At 33.7% G+C, this 26,408-nt stretch overlaps 1 protein-coding gene across 1 annotated transcript in view; it reads right to left on the reverse strand.

Annotated features, from left to right (window-relative positions):
• cadps2 (Ca++-dependent secretion activator 2) overlaps positions 1-26,408 on the reverse strand; it is a 141,000-nt gene that overhangs the window by 37,085 nt on the left and 77,507 nt on the right. The window contains exons 12-18 of the mRNA XM_041256302.1: positions 24,487-24,623; positions 19,371-19,558; positions 11,862-11,963; positions 9,844-9,907; positions 6,644-6,767; positions 5,219-5,322; positions 1,957-2,113 (exon numbers count right to left, since the gene is read on the reverse strand). Coding sequence (XP_041112236.1) covers positions 1,957-2,113; positions 5,219-5,322; positions 6,644-6,767; positions 9,844-9,907; positions 11,862-11,963; positions 19,371-19,558; positions 24,487-24,623 — 876 coding nt within the window. The remainder of the gene's footprint in view (positions 1-1,956; positions 2,114-5,218; positions 5,323-6,643; positions 6,768-9,843; positions 9,908-11,861; positions 11,964-19,370; positions 19,559-24,486; positions 24,624-26,408) is intronic.

Raw genomic sequence — 26,408 nt, forward strand, 5'->3', positions numbered from 1 at the left:
CCTGGATCTTGTTATTAAGCTAAAACCCTACAACACATTTATTCAGTTGATATTCTGAAGTAACCTGTATCCAAATGAATAGTATACTGTATGCTCTGAAAGGGTTACAGTGACTCTAATTACACGGTTACCATTCTTAGTAAAAGTGTTGAGTCACAAATAAGTACTTCCTTAAACAAAAAAAAACTTCCAGCACCTGAACAACCTGGCTTTCTCCCAGAAAACAAAACAACTGATGGCATTTCAAGTGTCTTGGACAAGAGCCTAAGAAGAGCTAATGTGTACTAGTACCTTTAACATGGATATGATGTACTTGACCACCTTGTTCCAAGCCATCGGCCACCATGCTGCTGGATTAGCTATGGTATCCAGTATTAACTTGCAGATGGATCACATATTGTAAATTCTGATTTGGCAAATTACCTATAAAGCCCCCTCATCTTGGATACAATATTATTTACAGTTTATAAAACTCAACAGCTTTAAGTATCACTTATGTGCAGATAACACTATTCTATACTCTATTGACAGAACACCCCAGATGGCGCTTGGACACATGCAAACAGATTTCAGTGTTTTAAAGACATGTTGTTACCAAATGCGAAACTGAGTTTCCATGGTGTTCGAGAGAAAAAAAGCTCAGTAATCACGTTTGATGGCAAAGATTAATACAAGATTAATACATGTGTAAATGAAGTTAAACCAAGATGTGTAGGTCAAATAATGTAGATTCTGATAAACTTAACAGTTTGTGCGACGGTTTATACTACAGACATCTGTATCAAAAGTGAATGAAATTTTCTCACACTACTGCTACATATGTAAGTGTGACATACTTAAATACGTGTCTATATCTCCGTCGTCAGTGATATGTATCTCCTCTGGGAAAAGTAAAGTACTAAAAAGTTAAAGCTAAATGATAATTTCATTTTTTTTATTTTACAGTTTTAAAAACCAATTACATCCTGTTATGTCATTTAAAACCAATGTGATAATTGCTTGTTATGAACAAATACATTGTTAATTAAACTAGTTAAAGCATGCTTTTATCATCTTTACATAGCCCACTTTAGTAATTATGCAATAGAAAAAATGTTGTAAATAGTTCAGGCAGTTTGAACTGCTTAATTTAAATCACAGTACCAGGAATCTCATCCAGTAAAAAACAAATTCACTTTCTCTGAGCTGCAGGCCTCAATGGTATACAATTTAACAGTGTTACCATCTCTAGTTCAAAATGCATTTTTTCAACCTGTTTAAAGAAGCTTTTTGGAGAAAAAATGCTTTAGCCTCAAAAGAAAAAATGTGTTTGCTGTTTAAACACAAATGTATAAAGACGTACTCATCTATGTCTGGAGAAACTCCAAACATGTATGGATATAAAAAAAAGGGTACCTTAAACATTTGTGACAGTACAGTAGATTAACTGAGGTCAATCCTGAGCTAAAGGTTAGGGCACTTAAATAAAGACAGAAAAAAAAAAACATTACCTAAAATAAATATACATTTAATTCGTGATGTAGTTTCATCTAATCAGTGCTGTGATAATAGTCGATCGACTGAAGCATTAAGAACGTTATTTACATCTCCTTAAAAAAATGATTTCTAGTTTAAGCCGTTGGCCACAATGTTGCAGGATTAGTTATGGTTTCTAGTATTATGTTGCAGATGGACCACATATTGTACGTTATCTTGGGTACTATACTCTTAACAGTTTATAATCATTTCGGTAAAACTGTATCACTTATATACAGATAACAAAACACCCCAGATGGCACTTGGACATGCAAAACACTGTTTCAGAATTGTTTGGGGCGTTGTAATGCCCCTAGTCATTGTTATAACTCAGCACATTACGCCACCTGTTGTATGATAATGAGTATGTAAAATACATTTGAAACTTTTGAACTGATTTACATTAAATTGATATTATGATTTAAATAAAGAGCTACTTACTATCATTTCTTAGGTAGTTATTGAGGAGCTGGAAAAGTGGAAAACTATCCCAGGAGTCTCGAGACTGTGCCTCAAGCGAGGAATCCATGTCAACAGCATACAAGGACCAAAATACCTCTGCGTGTTCAGCCATTACGTCTGGCCACCAAGCAAAGGCCTAAAGAGAAACATGAAACAATCATCTTACACCAACTGAAGAGTAAACAGTATGGACAGAATCCTTAAAACAAGCCCCCCACTGTAAACAGTCTGCAATCTACAAGCACAGATCTGCAAGCCAGGGTAACAAACTAGTCTTCTACTCAGTGATATGCTATCTCCATTGGGCTAAAACTGATAAGCACACACAAGCATAACTATTTAATATAATATTATGTATGCTCTACAATTCTCTATTGTTGTTTCTGATTAGATCATTTAACTTATAATACCACTTCAAGTCAGAAATTCATCCTTTAGGAGTCTTTTCAGCCCTTTTCAATGCCCAGTGGTCGAAAAGGGTCATTAGTTAGTAAGCCTGGTAAAGAATGATCTAAGCAGAAGAAATGAAAAAGAGAATTGTACAGCATGCATACAATGTAATAAGATATTAAATAGATAAGAAAAAGTATCCCTTTAACCCCGTTAACCCATATTGATCCCTACCGACTTGAATTTCTTTTTTTTCTCTTCTTTTTTTAAACTAAATTACCTTTTACTTGGACTTTGTGAAATATGTGATTGAGATCTAACACACTTTTATTTAATTTTTTTTGCCAGAAGTGTTGACCAAAAAATAAATTTTCTCATAACAATGGGAAGGCCAGAGGAAACTATTTCCTTGACCGTTTTCCCGGAAGACTCTGCACACAAACAAATTCCAGTCGGCCCTTTAGGGTTAACAGCTATTTACATCTTCACAGAGTTCGCGGTAGAGTTCATATAGGAAGAAATCAACTATTGTAAATGGTGGGTAGTGGTGCGAGGACGACGACACAGAAACAGCACTGTACCAAGCATCTACTGTATGATGCTTGTAAAATATTTGTTTTAACTCTTCGATATTACTGTACATATTGATATTTATTGAAATGTTTTCTTACCCAATATACTGCAACCAACTTATTTTCATTTTAAAATACATTTTCATTTTTTTGTTTTCATTAAAAATTATACTCATGCTAAATGAGGTCAATTTATACTAAGACATTTCTTAATACAATTCTACTGGTTTTTGTGTGCATTAGCATTTATATTGGTACTACAAACTGCAAAGGAAAATATAAGTGCAGAAATTAAACTGTTGCCATAGAACCCAAAAATGCTGTAATTAAACAGTGCCCATCAGAAAGATTATGTATGTTGTAAAGGACCAGTACACACACCCGGAAAGGAGCACAACAATGAAAGCAAAACGAAGAAAACCTCTTCCTGTAAGTAACCACAGTGACTTAATGTCTGTGCAAAAAAACACAGTTCAATAGTATTTGCAAAGTGTTTGAAATTCATAAAACAGCACTTTATTCACAAAAACATCATTTTTTAAATAACGTTCATTGTCATTTGCTGTCAAATTATGGAAAATTAATTAATACTTTATCTGACAATGATACTTGAATATATAAAATCAGCATATATAAACACATTAGTGGTAAGACCTCCTGAAACCATATTTATAGCTAGTATTCCATCCTGAGAACTGTCTGTTGGTGAAAGTAAAGTGTTTTTATTTTTTCTTTTGAAACCCTTTCTTGAAATGTACTGTATAAGGTTTGTTGTCTGATGCTTGTTGGAGCTCAACACAGCCTGTGGTGTTTTCGAAGCTTCAGACTGTAATATAGCTTCAGACTGTAAAAAAAATCACTGGAATGGCACTTTCAGGCAGTTCACACTTAACAGGATGACAAGAATGTCATGGCACTGAACATAACAGTAGCAAAACATACCTCTCTCCCCTGCACGAATCCATGTGTTTATTTTGAGGAAAAGAAACACAAAAACAACGTTACGGATCATCATGCAAGGCTGTCAATCTGTCCTCTTCTCTTTAAATAGTGACAAGCAGTAAAACATCTAGGGGCCCATATTAGTGTTATATATTTTGAGTTTCAGTTCAAAACTTAACTTATACCTGTAATTTACTCCAGCATTTATTACAAAATATGCAATGTTATAAAAGCCATTTGGTATAGACAAAAATGAGAATGAAATACATTGCTGTGGAAGGAATATCTGATTGTAACCTATACACGATGAAGGTGTGGTTCTGGGTAAGAGAATTAAAGTTTTAATGCATACGTTCAAATAAAGTGGGCAACATTGAAGATATAGGTAAATGAAATCATTCAAACTGGAATGCTTACATATGTAACTGCTTCTTTTAGACAACGTAAGAATAGCAAAACCTTCTAAAAAAAGGGTGTGTACAAAACATGTAACTTATATGTATCGTACCCTTGCCTACAATTAGATGAAAAAAAAATATAATATTGAAACAGATTACGATAATAGCTGGCTACTGTACTCTAATGTTCACCTGGAAACAGTAGCAAAGCTTAAACAATGTAATAATAATTTAACTTGACAAAAATAACTGTAAAAAACCACAGGGATGTTTCAGAGAAACTGGTGGATTATTTATATCTTTTAAAAAATGTTCTAATACCATGGAAGAAAAACATTAGCACAGATAAAGATCCCTGTGTGTCTATTTTACAATCTGTGCTAATTTGAATGGGATGCTTTATAAAATCACATCTGTCTCTTGCTTCAAAAGAAATTAAACATCACACATGTCCAGTGTGAAAAAAACAAACGGGGAGTCAAATTAAACAGATGTTAGGGAAAAAAAAGTCCGAATTGCATTGCAATTTTGTTGATTGAATCACCTACGCAACATCTGCAAAGAAGAACTAGTTGTAGCTTAAGCATCTTTTAATTTATTTTGCCAATCCCTAATTCCCTTATCCCCTGCCTGGCTGGGTATGCCAAATGTCAAGTCACCTCTTTAGGAGCAACCAGCTGTGGAATAAAACTAAGGATTCTAATCAGCCAAAGAATCAGGAAACATCAGGTTCAGAAGAATTGGCAGTCAACATAATTGTGCTCTACGTAACATTCTCTTAAGACACATTCATTGTAGAACTGAAAAATAATGAAATAGTGATGTGCATTTTTCAGTACAGTTTTAAAAACTGCCCCCCTGTATGCTTTAATTAAGTAACTTGACAGACAGAAGTATTTAAGTGGTGAAAGTTATCAGTAAACTCAGCAACTTCATTACCTCTGAATGATGCTCTTGGTTCTGTTGTAGTACTTCAATGCACAGCTCCCCTAGTCGCATAACATCCTCTAGTTTTTTAGCAGGAGCAGCTTGGTTTATAGTATCTAGATTCAAATTCCCATAAGAAAGGCTGTTATGTTTCAAAATGTAAATATATAACATCAACCAAAAGTAATAAATAAACAAAACACATACATCAATGTTAAGTGAACTCCTATATAAAATACTTACTTTGAAATAATAACATATTTTTTCACTTAATATTATCCACAACTACATCCTTTCTTTTTTCAAATTAAATTCTCATTTCCTGATTGGGATACTTTTGAAAACTGTTAACGAATATATATATATATATATATATATATATTATATCTATATATATCTATATATATATATATATATATATATATATATATCTATATCTATATATATATATTATGTGAAGAACGATACTATATAAAAATTACGTACGTAAAACCATCCTTTTGGTGGAAACGTACTGATAGATGGTAATGTGCTATTTCATTTCCACATTGACTACATATATTTAATCACTTAAGGCTGTATGTGTCAAGAGTATATAAGAATATCAGTTTGATTCTAATATTGTACATTTTTTACAAGTTAGTAAATGGCTGGAGCAAATGCTTTAAATATAAACATCCACAAGTCTTGTTACAGTTTAGTTATAGGATATCTTGTAAACAGTTAATAATACATTGCTAAATGGTTATAAAGCCTTGTAGTATTATAAAACATGTAACTATGCCATTATAGGAAACCTTATTAAAAAAATATACAACATTAAACCTTTCATTAAACTGATTAAATTGTTATTGTTTGGTAAACCAGCAAAAAAGTAAATATGATTATGGATATTTATCAGTGAAAGCTTAGCTAAAGTGTGCCCAAATATAAAACAATATTTTTAAAAAAAAGCAGAATGGCATATACATAAAAACACAATTGGTATAATACAATACATATTCACTGTGCTAATAGATTTAAATGAGAAGAGTAGAATTTTGATCTTTCTTGAATTCTTAGAAAAAATATTTCCTTTAGCGCTCAACAATTGATGTTAAACCCTCAAACATCAATTTTATACTGGAAACTTAAAAAAAAAAAAAAGCAGAACTAATCTAGAATGAGTTCATATAATGAAGGACTAAGAAGAATGCAACAGGGAAGTGTTATGTAGGGGTTCCCACTAAAGCAGGGTCCCAGGAGGCATATTAGCTTAGTGAATAGGAAAAGGTTCTGTAGTTCACCAGCTGAGATTTTAATGAGACACTTGCAGCTGAAACTGCTCAGGTTTTTTCAGGAAAGGGGAAAGAAAAATGAGTAATTTTTCTTTTACTGTTCAGTTAATAGACCTAGCTGGTTCTTCCGGCCATTTTCAAGTCTGCACAAAGTACATACCTTCTATTTTAGCGTACTCTGTGAGTCGGGAGTAATTGATCAAAGCAGCTCTCTCAAGACATTTGCGTATCACTTTCTTCATATCGTCTGGCGGCACAGGGGTGGAAATGTCCTTCATTATAACCTAATGAAAAAGGAAATCATTGATATACAGTAAATTGTTATTACTGATACTCTTAGTTCATATGCCTGTCAGTGATGTCGTCCTAAATCTGAAGGTACCAGAGCACCACTAAAATATACATTTTCTTAAACAAGAATTATTCTACAAATTCACATTTTATTTGTATACTAAACTTCAAGTAACATACATAATAGGTAATGCACGTACCTAATTTCTACAAATATTTCCACAAAGTGCCTTTCTTCACCTTGTCAGAATGCTTTACATTATTTACGTGGTTTCATTTGTGTTTAGGACCACTGTCATAGTCGATGCACTGTTGCTGTTGTCTTCGTCAGCATTTTTAGCTTTCAAAAAGAAGTAGATTGTAACAGAAGTAGTTCCTAATGCTCTTTTTATTGCATCAAGAGGACTGCTGACTGAATCAAGTCATGTAACTTAATTAGCCTAACTGCATTTCAGTGCATTCTGGCTTGACTATACCACTGATGCATATCTAATTTCAATTTTTGCTAAAGATTAAGATTTTCAACACAAAGAGGATTTTAACCTGTGGAAAATGATGCATTACAAAAAGAAGGTTCCTATAGTCATTATTTAGACTCTGATAACAACAGAAAATGCCACACCACCAAACAAAGTTTTATAAAGATTCAAACTTAGTAACAGATTGTTAATTCCATGAGACAATATGACTCAAATGACAGGAGCTCCTGCTATCGGAGAAGTCCTTCTCTTTATGCTGAAATGTCCACCACGTTGTCGCTGGCATGCCTGTCAGTTTAATCAAGACAGAATCTGGATTCATCATTGAAGACAACTGGCGTACATTCATTGATGCTCCACCTAATGTGATCCCTAGTTCACCTCAAACATTCCAGAATAGAAGAGACAACTTGACAACATGTTTAAAACAAATACTGTTTGCCTTGTTGAATAAAACCTACACTTCTCAGCGGTAGCACATGACAATATTTTGTTAATGTAAGAAGCCATAAGTTAACAACAGAAATTAAATACACTGATTTGTCTCTAAATACTATGATAAATTTAGTTCTACCTATTTAGCAGTGGCAGTGTATCAAGCCAATTTGCTTCCTTCAATGTAAACTTTGTGTGGGGAGTTGATATGGTGCAGAACAATCCCCTTGCCCTCAATCCCCTGTAGTCTAAACAAGACACTAGACAATGGTATGTGTAATAATTCCTTAATTGCAAAAAGAACATACAAATAACTCTTCTTAGGGCAACACTTACTGTCTTGAGATACAAGCAGATATGGGTTTCCAACCTCATTAAATTACAGCTTAATTCTCATTAGATATTACATCTTTTCTTTAATACTTTAATGAAACTAAAAATGACAAAACATCACAAACAAAATGCATGAACAATCCAGCAATTGATATATTGTACTAAAAATATATATGACTTCAACTGAATAGTCCTTGGGCTCAGCAACAGACTGTTGTCGATGTGGACCTTTTGTGACATATGTTTTTGTTATTGCAGAATAGCAGGATCTGGAATCCCTTAAAAGTTAATGGCAGACAGAGAGAGAGAGAGAGAGAGAGAGAGAGAGAGAGAGAGAGAGAGAGAGAGAGAGAGAGAGAGAGAGAGAGAGAGAGAGGAGAGAGAGAGAGACACAAGTCATGTTCAGTAAATATACCACTCCACAGGTGACAGTGAACCAAATGTGCGGAATTAACAGAAGAGAAAAAAAAAATAGAACCAATGTAATATATATATATATATATATATATATATATATATATATATATATATATATATATATATATAAACACCTTAGTCTATGATGGGCACTTCACTTTGGTAATGTATTTACTTGTATTTATTTCCTTATTTATTTCCCTTTTTATTTATATTCTTGCATTATCAATAACCAGGGCTAGAATTCTTAATAGTTTGGTATTGCACACTACATTGTATAATTTAGTTTCAGCTGTGAACTTTTAAAAAAAGTTTCAATCGTACTTATATTTTACAGGAAATCACAAGTCGATCAGACATACATAGCTGGCATTTTTGTTGCAGTGTCATTGACAACATGTGTTAGATTAGAACGGATGATTAAATAAGTAATGGGTAATATGGTGATTCGTCTGGTTTACAAGAGTGTCACAGACATGTGTAAATAAGTACGATATTCACACATTTCAAAGCCCAACGATTTAAAGAATACAACAAAAAATAGCCTGACATAATCTACACAATTAATATCTAGGACAATATGCCTACTGTTGTATTATGTATTTGTGATACATTTGTTCCCCGTTGTTTATAAATAAACTATTAAAAAAGCCACAACTATACATCTATAATATATATATATATATATATATATATATATAGAGAGAGAGAGAGAGAGAGAGAGAGAGAGAGAGAGAGAGAGAGAGAGAGAGAGAGAGAGAGAGAGAGAGAGATTCTGAAATACTTTAATACTTTGTATGCATCTTTAGAATGGTGGTGGACAAAATAATATTTTCCCCCAAAACACCCACCTACAGTCATTGAGATATAGAAGTGTAATCATTCATAAGCGCACACTGGCATGTTTTGCAGACCCACTGGCTATTAAGCGATCTATAAGCATAATCATTTGCCAGTGCATATTGGCATGATTTACACTTTTCTTAGCCTCAATGTAACTGAATTTCTTCCATTGATCCACCCTTGTCATCATAATACTTTTTTAGTACTTTGTGCTTACCCAAACTATAAAAAGGACATTGTGTTATTGTGCTGACATTTCTATTGGAACATAAGCATTCTCTCGATTCCATGGGACTCATTTTAGCTGGCTTCTATTTTAATTGGGTTATTGGCATATCTCCCAGTCAGATACTTTCAATTTATACCAGCACGCTAGGCTGTACTCTATCCTTATCTAACAATGACTTTTGAATTAGATAATAAGTACCTACACTGAAGAATATGTTAATGCTGTCAATAATTTAGTTTAATCACCATGTATTCTGGGTTGTCTCTTTTTCATAGGACAAAAACAAAAGAAAACAAGGGGAAATGCAGGGCAATTGAAAAGAAAAACACTCACCCTTTCAAGCAAGGAAAGTGTAGCTTTTAAAGCTCCCTCAGGAAGCCCAAAAGGGAAAGAATACCTGTAAAAGAATGTGAATTATTTCTGTTTTTATTATTTGTGAAATTAAGAATGAAACATAAATAGTTCAATTGAATATGTTGTATTATGCTGTAGAGCAACTTCAAAACAAGAGTACTGACAGTACTGACAGTACCTACCTGCATTCTGTAGTTCAACATCATTCATGCAAACCTTTTCCTGCCATATCTGCCCTTAAACTTTGTGTTGTTCTATTCTATTGAACTGGGTCTTTGTATAGGGAACCCCGCCCATATCTCTTTCTCCCTAGGATACAGTTCTGGCAAGGGATCAGGTCAGAATCATGTCATTTTTCTGTTCTCTTTGCGAAGAGCTGCTATGCTCTAATAGCTCAATCAAAATTACGCTGGTTGCAGGTGGCTCAGGTGCAAGAGCTTAAATTAAATTCTAATGTAACTTAATGTTGGATTTAATGCCATAATAATGTCTATTGTTGCTCTCAACTAGGGTGTCCCTATGAATTTGATGTTATAAATCTGTTCAATAAACCTGATTACTTCAAAATAGTTTCCTGATCAGTTTGTGAATTGTGAATGTAATCATGCTGGATGTCGTGAAGGGGTTAATAATAGGTATTGTACCAACTAATGTTATGCTATATTGTATAATACACGCAGTATCTAATTGTATGATAATATGAATTCCTGCCACTTCTATAAGAATTCTCAAGGGCTGCAGTGACTTATAGCTTTACCTCCTTTTCTTGTAATAAACAGAAGAATCTTGTTTCTTCCCTGCAGACCTGACATCATAATTTACTGGTTCACAATATGTTGGTAACTAAAAAAAATGGCGCAATTTTGACGATAAAACCCATGTATTATTAAAAGATGTGTAAATGAAAAGAATATGAACTATTACATCTAGTACTGTATATTTTTTGGACAGATATACTAAATATTTCTGTCAATTTACAAGCAATAGGGTGTCAGCTATGTCTTCTAAAATACATTAATTTAAAAGCTTTAAGGTCATTCAGAAACTATGTGGGCAGGTGCAGATTTTATCTGTTGAAGGGGCTTTCACTTGCACCTATTATTTTTCCATGTGCTGACACTCCAACGCTTTCCCTTGGGGGTATTAACAAATTAGCAACATAGCCTTAATCAGCATCAGTGTGTTTAATCCTTTTTTTCAAATGAGCTACATGTTTTTGCTGTTGTATTTCCCTCCTACAGCCTGGTCCTTCTCAAGGTATTTGCATAATCCATACACTCTTTATCCTATTGTTTACTCCCATTAGCCTGTTGGTGAGAGGCTGTTTATGAATGAATGTTGCTGATCCCAATATTACATTCCCTGATTTCAATCAATGGGGGCTGCCACTGAATGCATTCTAAGGAGCTCTTCACAATTTATGATATGCGAAGAACACAAGCAACCAGCCAGGGACATTAATCCTGTTACAAATAAATTAAACAAAGAGGCTCACTGTTAATTAGCATTTCATCTTCTCAAAATGTACATCTCAATAATCTTTCTATATTAAATGAATATGCCTATTCCACGGAGGGTAAATGACAAATTTTTCTTAATCTCTCTCTCTATGAATTCACCACGAACATGCATTTAAAAATGCTTGTTTTGTGTTTCCCTTCTATTCATGTTCTGAACTTGGGGGACAGTTACATTTTAATCCTGAAGCCATTGTGTTAAGAGAGGCTATTTTACTGGTCTGTTCCGAAAGTGTGCCATATACAGTGGATTTTGAATTGTATTTTATGTAGGCATAGGGGTAGGGTGGGATTTGGTAACTTCAAAACCTACTAATTGCATTGTACTGTATAGAACAAAATACAACAGTTCTGCTGTTTATCCTTCATTGCTAAAATGTATGGCATCTATATTTTGTTTTTTGACAAGTCCTGGATATAACAAGATAGTACATCCGTTGCTGGTTAATGTGCTTCAGTATATTGTGTAAGAAAGTGTACCTGAAATGGACAATCTGGTTTTCAAGAAGTGACAAAAGTCTACTTTTTATGTCTTCAAATCGTTCTTTTTCTTCGGTGGTCACTGTTCCAATCCCATCAGGTCTGTAAAATGATTTCAAAGAAACTTCATTTGTACAAAAGAAAGGAACCCAATGTACATTCTGAACATTACTGACCACTTTGTTTTAATATCTCTGACATTCTGAATAATAGCTTTCTGGCAGAAATATACCACAGTACTGTACACAACATCTCTTATTCTTTGAATAGCTGAGCTTATGTTTAAAGGTAGTATGCATTACTTAATAATGTTTAAATCTGTAACACTACAATGTAGATCAAAATAACAGATATATCCACAATCTGTTAAATGGTGAAAGAACATATAGTACAAAAAACACTATCCTAAATACCTTTGATTTTCAGTTAAATCCACATTTAATTTGTACCCATACATAACACCCACTTGCATTTTTCCTCTCATTGAAACTGCAGATAATCAATGAAAAAAAAAAACCCTACTGACTGAGAAACGCTAATCCAACCCAAAGAAAAGGAAAGCGATTTCGTATTCTTTCCTTAGAAAGACCTGCACACGATGTGAACTTTGTAAGCTAAGAGGTGCAATGCTGTTGTGGGATATTCTAAGCATTTGCACAGACTGAAAAGTAAATCTCTTTTCATGCAATCTTAAAGTGGAAGCTGGGAGATACTCCCTGCTTAGCCCTCCTCATTGCAAACAGCCTGCTGTGAAATAAAGCCCTCTAAATCTGCAGTTACTCCACCACAGGGGAAATATTACACAAAGGTCACAAATACAATGGTTTCTTACACATCAGTAATCAACTGTGTACAGCATATACCTATCTGTACATTGAATGCATTATCTCAACGAGAATGTGTGCCAGTCTACATGCTTAGGTTTGTAAAAAAAAAAAAAAAAAAAAAAAAAAAAAAAGTAAGAAATCACAAAAATAGTAATAGTCCATAACCACAACCTTGACAAAAGCCAACCAGATTTTTAATGTTTGTACAGCACACAAAACCTTTAACAGCATATTTTTCCCCAAAACACCATTTTGATATGTCGTGTGCCACACAATGGTTTAAGTATTGCCTATTTAACTTCCGCTCCAATCTCTTACTTAAGTGGTTTATTAACCACTTATTAACGACAGTACATACAGTGAACAAAGGTTTGCAAAAGAGCAGGTTTACCAGTTTTAGACAGAATAGTTTTGTTTTGTTTAAGAAATACCAATTACAATTAAACAGCTGGGTTTAATAAGAATTATTTAGAATACCTTCATTATTTTGTGGTATCTAATTAAACTCACCTGTCAAGTCAGGCATGCTATCCTCTTTGTTTCTGAACAAATGATTACATACATCATCACTGCACTTTAATTCCATGTTACTCCTTTTAATTGCATGTTTTTATTTTATTTTATTTGGTACAACCTTCAATAAATTAAGCTTTATATTCAAATAAACAGAAATACAAATACAGTGCTTTTTTTTTTTCATTACAGATAGTTGGACTAACTCATTAATCACACTTTCACATATCTGTATAGCAAAGCTATACTGAGAGAATTTGAAGGTGATGGTAATGCATTATCACCATTCAAATCTGGCACTGTGACCGTTAGGATTTTTGGTAATCACTTAAAATGCTATGTTGCGCACAAGTCCTTTAACTTTAAATGCTGTCTGTTAAAAAGAACTAAAGACCTTGAGCTATCTGTATCAAAAAAGAGAAATTTGGTACGACTCGTTAAATAGAAAGAAAGAAATTTAGAAAATGATCACTCAAATAAGATTTTTTAAAAATGCGTTAAATATTTACACCCTGTTTGATTCTATTGATCTACTGTATAATTAAGCATTACAATGTAAATTGTGTAACACAAAACATTTGGTATAAAATCTTCATTCTCTTGTGTATGTTTAAAAATAAGTAGCTTTCAAAAGTCTAAACATCGCTCTTAAATCCTATCAAACGTCCCATAATGCTCCACTGCACATGTCAGAGTTCACCAGAGCGAGACAACAAGTCAGGGACAACTGTATTGTCCTAATGAAATGAAGTAACTACGTTTGAGCACGGATAATACTGACCTGGTATTGAGAGGGTCGTGACAGGTTAACCAGCTGCTTAGATAGAGGAATTACCTTCTTCTTCTTCAGCTGCGTTTAATGGGCAAGGGTTACTGAATCTTAGTTCATTTTTATTATTACTATTATTGGAATCCTTCAGTCCTACTGGCTTTGAGACATCTATGAACTCTGAAGTGAAGGTTTCAGCAACAATAAAATCAAACTAAGAAGAATCTGGTGTAATGTTAACAAAATGGTAAATTAAATAAATCGGATGTGAATGAGCAAATGCAAGTTATTTTTTTTTTTTTTAGGTCTAGTACATGTCACATCCCCTTAAAAGAGTGACAGCTATGGAAGTGCTGCAATGTTTAAGTACATTTCACCTTCATGGTTGAATGTCAGGGGGATTGAAGCCTGAAGGGTTGAGGTAAATAGTTCTGCCATATGCAGCTTCCCCATAGCAAGTGACAGATATGACAGAGAGCGCTATAGGTACAGAAAGTGACAAGTGAGAAAGGTAAGCTTGTAGAATGTCACTCCTGTCAACCTGCACTACAGCTCCTCTCAGTCACGTCTGGGGAATCTGTCACTTTACTGTCGGTTTGCCATCATGTCTGAAACAAAACTGTCATATCATATGCTCAGGTTTCTGTTTCTAGAATATCGGGAGATAAAGCGAAGCTTCACCTTTTCAGTTTCATTACCTAAGTGTTATCAGTTACAGAAACACTAATGTGAGATTGTTTTAGTTTACTGTAAACCACAGATACCAAGGACAAAACAGCTTCTATATTCGATTTTTGTGAAATATGAGGAGGGGTAGCCCTATTAAAATATAGACAAACATTTTGAAAAGAGTAGATTTGAAAAAAATGTTGAATAATAATAATAATAATAATAATAATAATAATAATAATAATAATAATAATAATAAAGGGAGACTTTACAGTTCAGATCAAACAAAAATATAATATCACTAGCAATAGCTTGTGGCAATTAGATAAATTAGTACCTGTAGTTTTACACTGAAAAGTATCCACCCTAAAACCAAGATAATAGTTTTGCAGAACACACTGAATCAAGTAAAGATAGCCTAAAAGATAATGTAACCTTTTCATGGCTTTACACAATCATTTTTATTCCACAAAATGAGTCGATTTGGCTATTTTAGAACAATTTTTGTAATGAGATTTGATAAAGTACAAACAAACAAAATAGTTAAACAGCACACAACATTCTAGATTGTATTACGTATCTGACCAGACATTAGATTTAGTACTCTCACAAAGCTATAATACAAATACTTGGATTCCAGAATGCCTATCTTAATAGATTCTTAGAATGCCTGTCACAGTCCAATTTTTATCTGTACCTCTTAGCTTTGCTATTGCAGAAAATTACATGGCCAATGGTGTGCTTTTTAGTGTGAGGTAGCATATAATTGAATATAATAGACAGTTAATCAGTTGACAAATATATAGAATACACATATTTGAAAAAAGTAAATATGCAGAATGTGTCCTGTTTTATGGAAATGTCTTGGACTTCAGGTTTAATAACAATCTAAGTTAATTTTCTTTTTTAATTAAATAATTATAATGCCTTTTGAAATGTGCAGCAATGCAATTATTTTCTTTAAAGATCCACTCTGTGATGACAAGGTCATTATCATCCATATGCTTTTGTACTAACACTAATAACATGGGAAAGGCTATTATCCTCTCCTTATTTCTGGAGTTAATTGGACTGGTCTGTAATTGGTGTCCTACTTGAACACCCCCCCCCCATTTTAATTACAGTTTAAAAATGATAGCTGATAAATGATTCAGTTTCCCCTCCCCCAACCCACCCCTTAAAGGACTTACTGTAGAACACAAGCAGATGGCAAGTAAAAAGACCTGAGGTGGGAGTAGCTATGACACCTGGTATGGGCCACATGATGACAGGGAAAAGATAATAGAACATATGAAGGGCTGCAACAGACAAATACCCATGCCAACAGGAGCCTCTCACACATAAAGAAATTGATTATATCCAATCTGTCTGTCTGTGTTTATATGGTGAAGAAAGAAAGGAAAAAGAAAATCTACTTTTCTTAAAATTTGAACTCTCACTTTTTGGAACCAAAAGGCTAAGACATTGAAAGCAGTTCTACTTCTTGTTTCTTGGCAACACTAATTTAGTTGTATTTGTTATATTATTTGGTGACACAGCAGACAGAAATTGTTGAACTAGCAGTGTTTATTTTAAGCAACTGAAGAAGTCTTGAGAATACGTAAAACAGAATTTAAAAATAATTGTAAATGTTGTTTTTTTTTCATTTAATTTTTTTTTTTTTTGGTAGAAACTTTGCTTGACTTTTTTGGATTGGGTGGAGTTGGGTGACTTCCTCGTCACTCAAGAGCCTGTGCTTTCTGAGGGCCACCAGTCTACAATGCCTAACATCCCATGGAGGGCATGTGACTGAGGTCATGTCTTACTAAATTTACATTGCTTATTATTTTGTACTTTAGTACTTATTCTGCTCTTTAACAAATTTCTCCCAGTCATCTGAAGATAAAATTTTATATTTGCAGGCCACTATTGTTGTTTTGGTATTGACAGTGTTTTGTTTTTGTTGTTACTGGTGGTAGTTTTTAAAATTGGGGGTTAACACTTTTATCATCAACCTTATTATACACAGACAATCTAATTATACACAGGTCTCATGCCAGAATCTATTCTTATTAAACATGGTTCTCATGCCACAACTCCATATATTAAGACTATAAAAACACTGAAGTTTAAAGGAAAATTATCATCCACCATGTCGAAGAAGAAGAACAGCAAGAAAAAGAACAACAACAACAACAACAACAACAAACACCATTGGACCACTATTAGAAAATATAACTTAATGCTTTATATACAATTCATTTTTTCTCAAAATGGAAAATTACCTATATGGTAACAGTATCCTGGGAGACAGTCAACATGGTTTTAGGAAAGGGAGATCGTGTCTAACTAACTCCTTGATTTTTTTGCGGATGCAACATCGATAATGGATAATTGCAAAGCATATGACATGGTTTATTTATATTTCCAGAAAGCTTTTGACAAAGTCCCGCATAAAAGATTAATTCTCAAACTGAACGCAGTAGGGATTCAAGAAAACACATGTACATGGATTAGGGAGTGGTTAACATGTAGAAAACAGAAAGTACTGATTAGAGGACAAACCCCAGAATGAAGTGTGGTAACCAGTGGAGTACCACAAGGATCAGTATTAGGTCCTCTGCTATTCCTAAAATACATTAATGATTTAGATTCTGGTATAGTAAGCAAACTTGTTAAATTCGCAGAGGACACAAAAATAGGAGGAGTGGCAAACACTGTTGCAGCAGCAAAGGTCATTCAAAATGGTCTAGACAAGATACAGAACTGGGGAGACACGTGGCAAATGAGATTTAAGAGAGAAAAGTGTAAGGTACTGCACGCAGGAAATAAAAATCTGCATTACAAATATCATATGGGAGATACTGAAATTAAAGAAGGAATCTATGAAAAAGACCTAGGAGTTTTTGTTGACTCAGAAATGTCTTCATCTAGACAATGTTGTGAAGCTATAAAAAAAGGCCAACAAGTTGCTTGGATACATTGTGAAAAGAGTTGAATTTAAATCAAGGGAAGTAATGTTAAAATTGTACAATGCATTAGTAAGACCTCATCTTGAATATTGTGTTCAGGTCTGGTCATCTCGCTACAAAAAGGATACTGCTGCTCTAGAAAGTGTGCAAAGAAGAGCAGAATTATTCCGGGTTTAAAAGGCATGTCATATGCAGACAGGCTAAAAGAACTGAATCTGTTCAGTCTTGAACAAAGAAGACTACACGGTGACCTAATTCAAGCATTCAAAATTCTAAAAGATAATGACTATGTCAACCCAAGGGACTTTTTCGATGTGAAAAAAGAAACAAGGACCAGGGTTCACAAATGGAGATTAGACAAAGGGGCATTCAGAACAGAAAATAGGAGGCACTTTTTTACACAGAGAATCGTGAGGGTCTGGAATCAACTCCCCAGTAATGTTGTTGAAGCTGACACTCTGGGATCCTTCAAAAAGCTGTTTGATGAGATTCTGGAATCAACAAGCTCCTAACAACCAAACGAACAAGATGGGCCGAAATGGCCTCCTCTCATTTGTAAACTTTCTTATGTTCTCAAAAAGGAGGCTGCGAGGGGACCACCTCCACCACAACCCACCCACAAGAATCCAGAGTCTTCTGTTTAAACCTTTAATTTTGTTCCTGTTTTTGTGTCTGTTTTTGTTAAATAAACGTGCGCACCAGCGCTTAAACTGCAGCTTGCTGTCTCTGAGTCTCTTTCCTGCCAGTAGCCAGCCTGGGCCTTGACGTTATCGTGTCACATAAGATTTAATGTACATTATTTTATTCTTTTAAAATCTGGCTGATGAATCATTTAAAATAATACATTAAATAAGAATTATTAAACCTAGAACACATACTATTACTTCAATTCCCTGACATTAATTTTAAATCTTAAACAATTTTAATTTTAATACAAATCTGAAAGTAATGTTTAACTATTTTAAGTTGGGTAATAAATGCACTAACTGTGCTTTGATAAACAGTCTGATTGTGTTTGTTGTTTATAATAATAATAATAATAATAATAAATAATAATAATAATAATAATAATAATAATAATAATAATAATTTAAAATGCCATTGTTAAGTTTGCACCATTTGTTCTATGTCCTGAAAGGTTGACATTCCTAGAGACTGCACTCATGAGACTACTTCAAGTTGGTCAATTGGGCATATTTAGCCAAATAAAAACCTCAAATCTCCAAAATCACCAGACATATATTGTGGAACTTACAGTCCCCAGGTAGTCAAGTTTTCACTCCCATGGCTTCCAAGGGCAACTACATCATTGTAATTTAGCTTACTTCTAAAGGGGAAAAATACTACCTTATATTTACTTTCCCATGAGTCTAATACAAAACAAAAGGAACCATAGATAACACCTTAATGAGCAAAACATCAAACAAACAATAAATAAACAATTCAAAAGGTTAAATCAGATGATTTGGTACTATTCTGCATGTATTAAACAGTTAACAATGAAATGGTTAAAATTACTTACAAACACGAAGAATTGTCAAACAATCTTATTATGATTAGTCCCAAGCCTAACTAATTAAAACGCAGCTACAGAATACACTTTAACAGAAAAGAATGTAAGCTTATTTGTAAAAATGCAAAGCATTCCCTTTCCATGTCAGTCAAGCACTCAATAAAAAAACAGCTAAACAAAAGGTGTGTATTAGTGACAAAGAAAATGTCTACCCATTCTCTGAATATAGGCTATTGATTTCCAGTGGGTGTTAGGATATTAAGTTACCTGTTTCCATGAACGTGAGAAGCACAGAAGGCGAAGCTGTAATGAAGCAAGGTGGGGTCAATCACAGCACTGTTCTCTGCATACTCAGTGAGCTCTTTGAGGTAACAGAGGTGTCGATGGCAGCCCCGTACTCCATATCGAGCACAGTATTCATCCAGTACAAACACCTGGCCAGGACTGAACCAGCCCTAAACAGAGACAATTAACATCCAGTGACAAATCTTCAATCATTGCATTTCAAATGAGGTCAATCAATCAATCACATTTTTTTTTTATTATCGTTTTCACTTTATTTGCTGTGCTAACATTGTAAAATAATGACATATTCTATCTGCATGCTATGTAGCTATGTAGTGCCATATAATAAGCATGTATACGGTATGTGTAAGTATTTCATTTAAAAAAAAAAAAAAAAAAAAATACATCATGAGGAAAATCCGAGATTGTTTACTGGAATATTATTTTTTAAAGCTGATGTTCTATACCTCTTTATTTAACCTCATCATTTCTGAAATATTATTTAAAAAGTAAGAATAGTAAGCTGTCATTTTTATAATGGGTTTGATGGACTAGATTTTACAATTGCCAAGACTAGTTCATCAAAATGGCTAGCAACTTCAAGTGTATCCTAGACCAAACTCTTTTCTTAAAATACAAACACACTAGTTCCATTATTTTAAATCCTAACAGATCTGCAATAGCACACAGCGAATGTGCTTATTGTCAAAGTAGAGGCTGAGACAAGAAAGATAATTATTCATTAGTATTGCTAAGGTCTGAAATTGCTTTAGGTCCCCCTTAGTGCGTATGTGTTGTGAGCTTAATACTGTTCATCAGCTCCAAGGACACAGGCTTTAGCATTTGCTGCATGTTATGTAGATCAAATCTCTTTCTATTTAGTGTGGCTTTTAACTTTTTACTCTTCCAATTTTCACATTGTTCAGAACTGTGATAGGTACTTCATAAAGGTCTTGTTGCTGCATTCCTGGAATCTCTTGGGTGTAGGTGGAAATCCAACATTATTCTTTAAAATCTATTGCTTCTGTGTACTCTGCGCATTCTTTCAGAGCTTTTACTTTTTCCTGCCTGAACAGGACTGCATTCATGAAGCAAGGTGTACAGCTTATTCTCCTTAGCTTGGCTGATCCACTAAACCTACATGGCTTTAACTGCTCTTGTTCACCTCCATGGCACAAAAAATGCTGACAAAAAGATCTGATGGTCAGCGCCAAGTAATAAGAGATTACTTTGCAGGAGCACGAGTGCGCTTCAGAAACAAAATAGGATCGCAGTTTTGTCTGTCACGCTCGGCTAAATGTTTGCTCAATCTCCTAACAGCAATCTCTGCAGGTGATTTTTACAAAAAAAGATTGTTGTCCAATTGCTAGGGTTTATACTTATGCAATAATGTGGCCCATACTTAGCAATGTAAAGAGCTTTTTAAAAAGTATTTTTTGATGGATTAAATGAAGTTTGATTAAATGAAGTTTGATATTCATTAAACCGTTCTAGACTATTGGTGGTCTTGTTAACAATAATATAATATTCATCAAAACATACAAAATGACTAAAGCTTTGTGAAAAAGGCAGATAGTTCAATATTATAATCAAATTACCTCATTCGACTGCGATACTTTTAAATCCTAGAATATTTTAAACCTCAACATAAATATATAAGCCTACAATGGAAGGGAATAATAGGAGCCTCATTCCAACAGAGCTGAAACACTTAGCTACCCCACAAACCTGGTGTTATGGCCATTAGACCTTAGGGATTTCAATATTAATGTAAATATGCTGTTGCTTGAGGCCAACAAGACTAGTGTCACAACCTTGCAAAATAGTTGTTTACTGTAGAAACACAGACAAATACCTTCTGGGGCATTACAAACACTTCACAGACCTTGACCACACACCTCAGTACTAAATGGAAAAAGAGCCCGACTGTTTGTATGCTTTTTAACCTAGTAGACTTTATTATGAAAACTGATATGCATACATTTGGTGTAAACAGAACTCAAACACAGTCCATAGAAAATGTTTTTTTTGTTTGTATCCTACAAAATCAGGTACTATAGCAATATAAACATATATTTATCAAATATATCCACACTCAGGGTGAAGTCACAGCTACAAAAATTACAATTTACAATTGTTAAAAAAAACATGAGCATTGTATCAAATGTAAGCATGGTTTTGAAGAGCAGGGTTTATTGGCTCAGTGGGAGTTTATGTGGTATTAGATGGACTGTATTAGAAAAGACATTTGCAAGAACTGACTGATAGGAGCTCTTTCACATTGCTGCCAGCCAACATGTGATATTTGTGTAAACAATCTGCTCTGGAAGTACAATTTAATATTTACATCACTTTTTTACATTCAGATTTAATTTCTGTAAATAGAAACACAACAAACAAAAATTGTATTCCCTCCATATACAACTGTGAAGAAAAAAATCTAAATAATTGTCTTTTACAGACAGAAATAATTGTATTATTGCCTTGAAAGATAAACTGTATTTGTCCACTCTGTTGTCCATGCACTAATTCAAACATTAAAATAGTCTCAACTCAACTTGAGTACCATTTCTTTTTTTTGTTAGGAATTATTCAAAACTTGGGCACATTGGCATTAAACCCAAAAATGGTTTAACCATTCTATATTATTACAATAATTATAGTTAACAGGTGATCCTTTTATGTATAAGTTGGTTTTAAAAGACACCCTGCTGTTTACAAAGCTGTTAAATAAAATGCTGTTTAATTAACAATATCCTGGAAGACAGGAAGATATTGTACTTAGTTCTCCCTATTTAGAAATATAAATTATTAATATTTATACAAGTTCATTAAATAATTAATGAACTTGTGAAAATAAGTGGATTAAGTGGAGTGGATTAAGTGGAGGAGGGGCGTGTAATGGCAAACAACCCATCTGCTTCTGAATGTTAATTATGATTAAAGATGAAAAGACATATAAGTCAGCTTGACTTTTTCAAGATAAGTCAATTTTTGCAAGATAAGTACAAAGTATTAAAACTGATTAGGCAATCACAGCATTGGACTTATATTCAAAGTGAAAAATAAAGTCTGAGAGGCTGTGTTCGACACACAGACAATGATGCTTCTTTTGAGTAGTATTCAGCATTCATTTTGAACGCTACCTAAATAGCTATCATGCATAATTCACAGCAGTACACATAACAGTTTAAAAGAAGTAACAAACAAACTGATTTTAAATTTATTTTATTTTATGGATGTTAAATGAAATTAAATTTAAAAGAAATTATATTCATAAATACAATTTGGTAAACAGTTTCACATAAAACAGCAGCTATTTGTACATAGTCCTTTACATTTTTGTTGGCCTGTTTTAACTGATTTTAACAATAACAAAATATAATTATTGCAGTATTTTAAAGATGTGAAATGTTGAATTTAACAGGATCAGATAGGAAACATGTGCCTTGTTAGCGATATTATTTATTTTAATTTTGTTATACTAAATTTCATAATGGTAAAAATGTTTTGCTTGCATACAGTATTAAAGACTTCTATGAAACTGTTTTAGAATTATACACTTCAAATGGTCTATATAGGTACCTGTAGTGTAATTGGAATGAAGACTATTTTCCTTAATTAAGAATGATTCGTTTTAAGTCTAGAGGTAAATTATTTCTAATTCATTAGCATTTAATTGCACTCTATATAGCAAACAAAAGCGGAGGTATGTCTCACAAGATAAATCTGCTATTAAGAGAGAGGCTAGAACATTGAACATGTATAATTATATTAGAGCTGTGCATGACTTCCCTCAACATTTCCTGATTTAGGGATAACACTCATGCGAAAAAGAAGAATTCCCACCCCTGGGGATTCTCAGTTGGGATGATAAGTAGTTTTTGAAAAGTGACAATTGCTTTCCACAAATTCCCTAAATCTACCTGGAGGCTTTTTCCTGTGGCTAAATGTACTACCGAAAAGCTAAATATTGGTATTACTTGACATTAGTCACAGTTCAATAGGCAGTGCTCACACAGTGACTTGCAATACATAATTGCGCTCTCATTAAAATTGTTATCTACAACCATGCAAGGTACAATGTTTATAGACATACAAAACAAAACCCTTTAAGTAAAATGCTTCTTATAGTGCATCAATAAAGGTACTATGAAGGTAGATAGCAAAAGTCCAATTTCATAAAACAGTACACAGCATGCCTTAGTTACTTTACATTGCTATCTCGAGAAAATGAAAAGATTTTCCCATTGCAGCGGTGAGAAGAATAAAGTCAGCAAAGTATTCTGATTGCTTTGCTTTCTTGTGTAAAGGTAACACACCTGTTGTTTGGAATGTGTAACACAAGATGATGTAAACTGCTGTACCACCCTTATTCTAGCAACTGGAAAAAATAATCTTGTGGTAGTCAAAAGCCTGGGATATTTTGTCTGCATAAGGGAGGTACAGCAAGTATGCATTATCATCACACTCAACTGGTGTATGACTGCGCTGACATGACATTTGCTTGTAAAACAAAAAAACATTGTCATATTAGTATAGCAGCTTTGATGTAAATGTAAAAAACTGTAAACAAGACACAAATTTAACATTCTGTTTTTTTTTTTTTTTTTTTTTTTTTTTTTTTTTTTTTTTGCAAAACCAAATGGCTGCAAACAATTTTATTTCAGTGGCCAAAATAATAAACACATTGTATTTTTGCAGATTTGTCCATATTTTCTTAGTATTTAAGTCTAAAACAAAAGAGAACATTACACAATGACACAATGTCTGACATCTGGTGGATCCATTCTGCACCTTCAAATGCCAGTACTGGTGTTAGTAAATCCTACTAGTCTTCTGTCTATAATTAAGCCTTCTGTCCTTGTTGAGCTCTCTGGAGGAGCAATAAACCACAGTCTAGAGGCAGCTTGAGTCTATTATCTTTTCTATTGAGTGGCACAGCAGTAACCTTGGAGTATATCATTTCATATTTGAAACCAATTGATTGTAACCCTTTATCCTAACCCAGAGTATGACTATTAAGAGATCCTGGAGGTTAGGATGACTTCATAACAGCAATTTGGCACCCTTTTTTCTCCCACCGCTGCGTACTCACCAGACAAGAAAAGGAATCATTCATTCTGTGTTGTAGAGTCTGCTTCTGAAGCACTTGAAACAGGGCAGTGTGCATACACTTACAGGGGTCAGCAGCTACAAATCCATCCATCCCAAGTTTCTGGGAGCATTCTGAATCTGCTCACCCAGAAAGTGAAAGAAAAGAAAGACATTCAAAACAGAACCTACTACTGTAGCACCTAATTGTGAGATTTTAGGTGACTAAAAATGGACAGAAAGATTACTGAAAAGTCTATCATTAAAATTACAATTTTTCCATTAGTGGGCTTGGAAGACCAATACAAGTTTGTACTATCTGCAGTGTTTGTTGTACAGTACCAAAAGAACAAAACATAATTATGTAGCCTCCATTTTCATTTTCAGACTGTGTATATTTTAGCAACATAAAGCAATGCTCACAACTTTTGTACCGTATTGTAAGGTACCTATTTAGACTCATGCCTAATACACCAAAGCATTTGGCACCAGTGTGAAATGTGCACCATTTCCAAGGAAGAGAGAAATCTCAACAAGTGTTGTTATTTTTATAATAACAGTTAGGTCAAAAGCCTTTATTTAAATAGAAAGGAATTATGCGCTATACATGCATACATACATTCCTCATATAGAGCAGTGGTGCGAAAACTTTTTAAATGCCGCCCCCCTTTTTTTGCATACATTTTGTCACGCCCCCACCCATTAAAATGTTAGACCTTTACCTGACAGATAAATCCGAAAAACATTATCCTTCAGCAATTAAATCTTGAGTTTTCACAAAATAAAGTATGCACACTGGGAGCGAAGCGAACGACATAAATGCAGCACGAGTACAAAAAAAAAAATCATGTAGTTAGTCATGAAAAGAAAAGACTGTTTCCTTTTGCTCCTTTTGTGGAGACAAAATAAAATAAATTAAACACAGAAGAGCACGAGTACACCACACACTAAAAAAAGGAAACAGTTCAGGGAATACCATCGGCTTGTTAAAGAGATAATGTAATTATTATTATTGGTCAACATTATTACAACCAATAAGCTTCATTTTACAGAAATACGAAATCAGTGTGTGGCGCTTCCCGTCACTTTGACTAAAATTAATGTGAAATAAAGAGAGAGAGAGAGAGAGAGAAAGAGAGAGACAGAGAGACATACCATCAGTTTCCAATTGTTCTATTTCTTGTGGCATCCTTCTTTTTATTGTCTTTATAACCACAGACACTGGCATCATAAAGAACATTATATTTTTTTTATCTTTGATAATTAAATTCTCATTGATGTTTTTTTTTTTATTTCTGTGGTAATCTCTACGTGAGCAAGACACTAACAGTCTGACAGCGAACAGTGCGTAGCAAAATATCATATCAGTCTGACATAAGAAATATATATGTATTTCTATATTTGCTCACTTCAGTCGCACTGCTCGCTTCGCTTGCGTTGAGCATTACTCCATTTACATCAATAGTTTTAATTATTTTTGATTCACAATCTTGCGTCCGGCATGCATAGCTCTTTAACGTGCAAGCCCATGCCCACTGACGCGTTTGATTTGGCATTTTATGTTGCAGAGCTGCACTTACACTCCGACTTTTAAAGAATGTGTTTGTTAACATTTATGTAGTTGGCTAAATCTGTACTTTTTTTTGTTAAATCTAGGAAAAAATATGTGATTTATATTAAATCTGGGAAAAAATTATTTTTACACTTGTTGCCACTGTTCACTGCAGTTGCACTGACACACTCACCACTTCAAACATAAATTTTGCTGGTTCTACAAGTACTAAATTGATAGTCTACAGCTCATTTGAAAGGTAAGAACTTGGCTTAATTAGCTGTCCTTTATGTATTTATTTAAAATGTTCTATCCTCAATATTTATTTATATATATATATATATATATATATATATATATATATATATATATAT

Source organism: Polyodon spathula, chromosome 8, assembly GCF_017654505.1.
Source record: "Polyodon spathula isolate WHYD16114869_AA chromosome 8, ASM1765450v1, whole genome shotgun sequence".
In the NCBI taxonomy this organism is placed as follows: Eukaryota; Metazoa; Chordata; class Actinopteri; order Acipenseriformes; family Polyodontidae; genus Polyodon; species Polyodon spathula.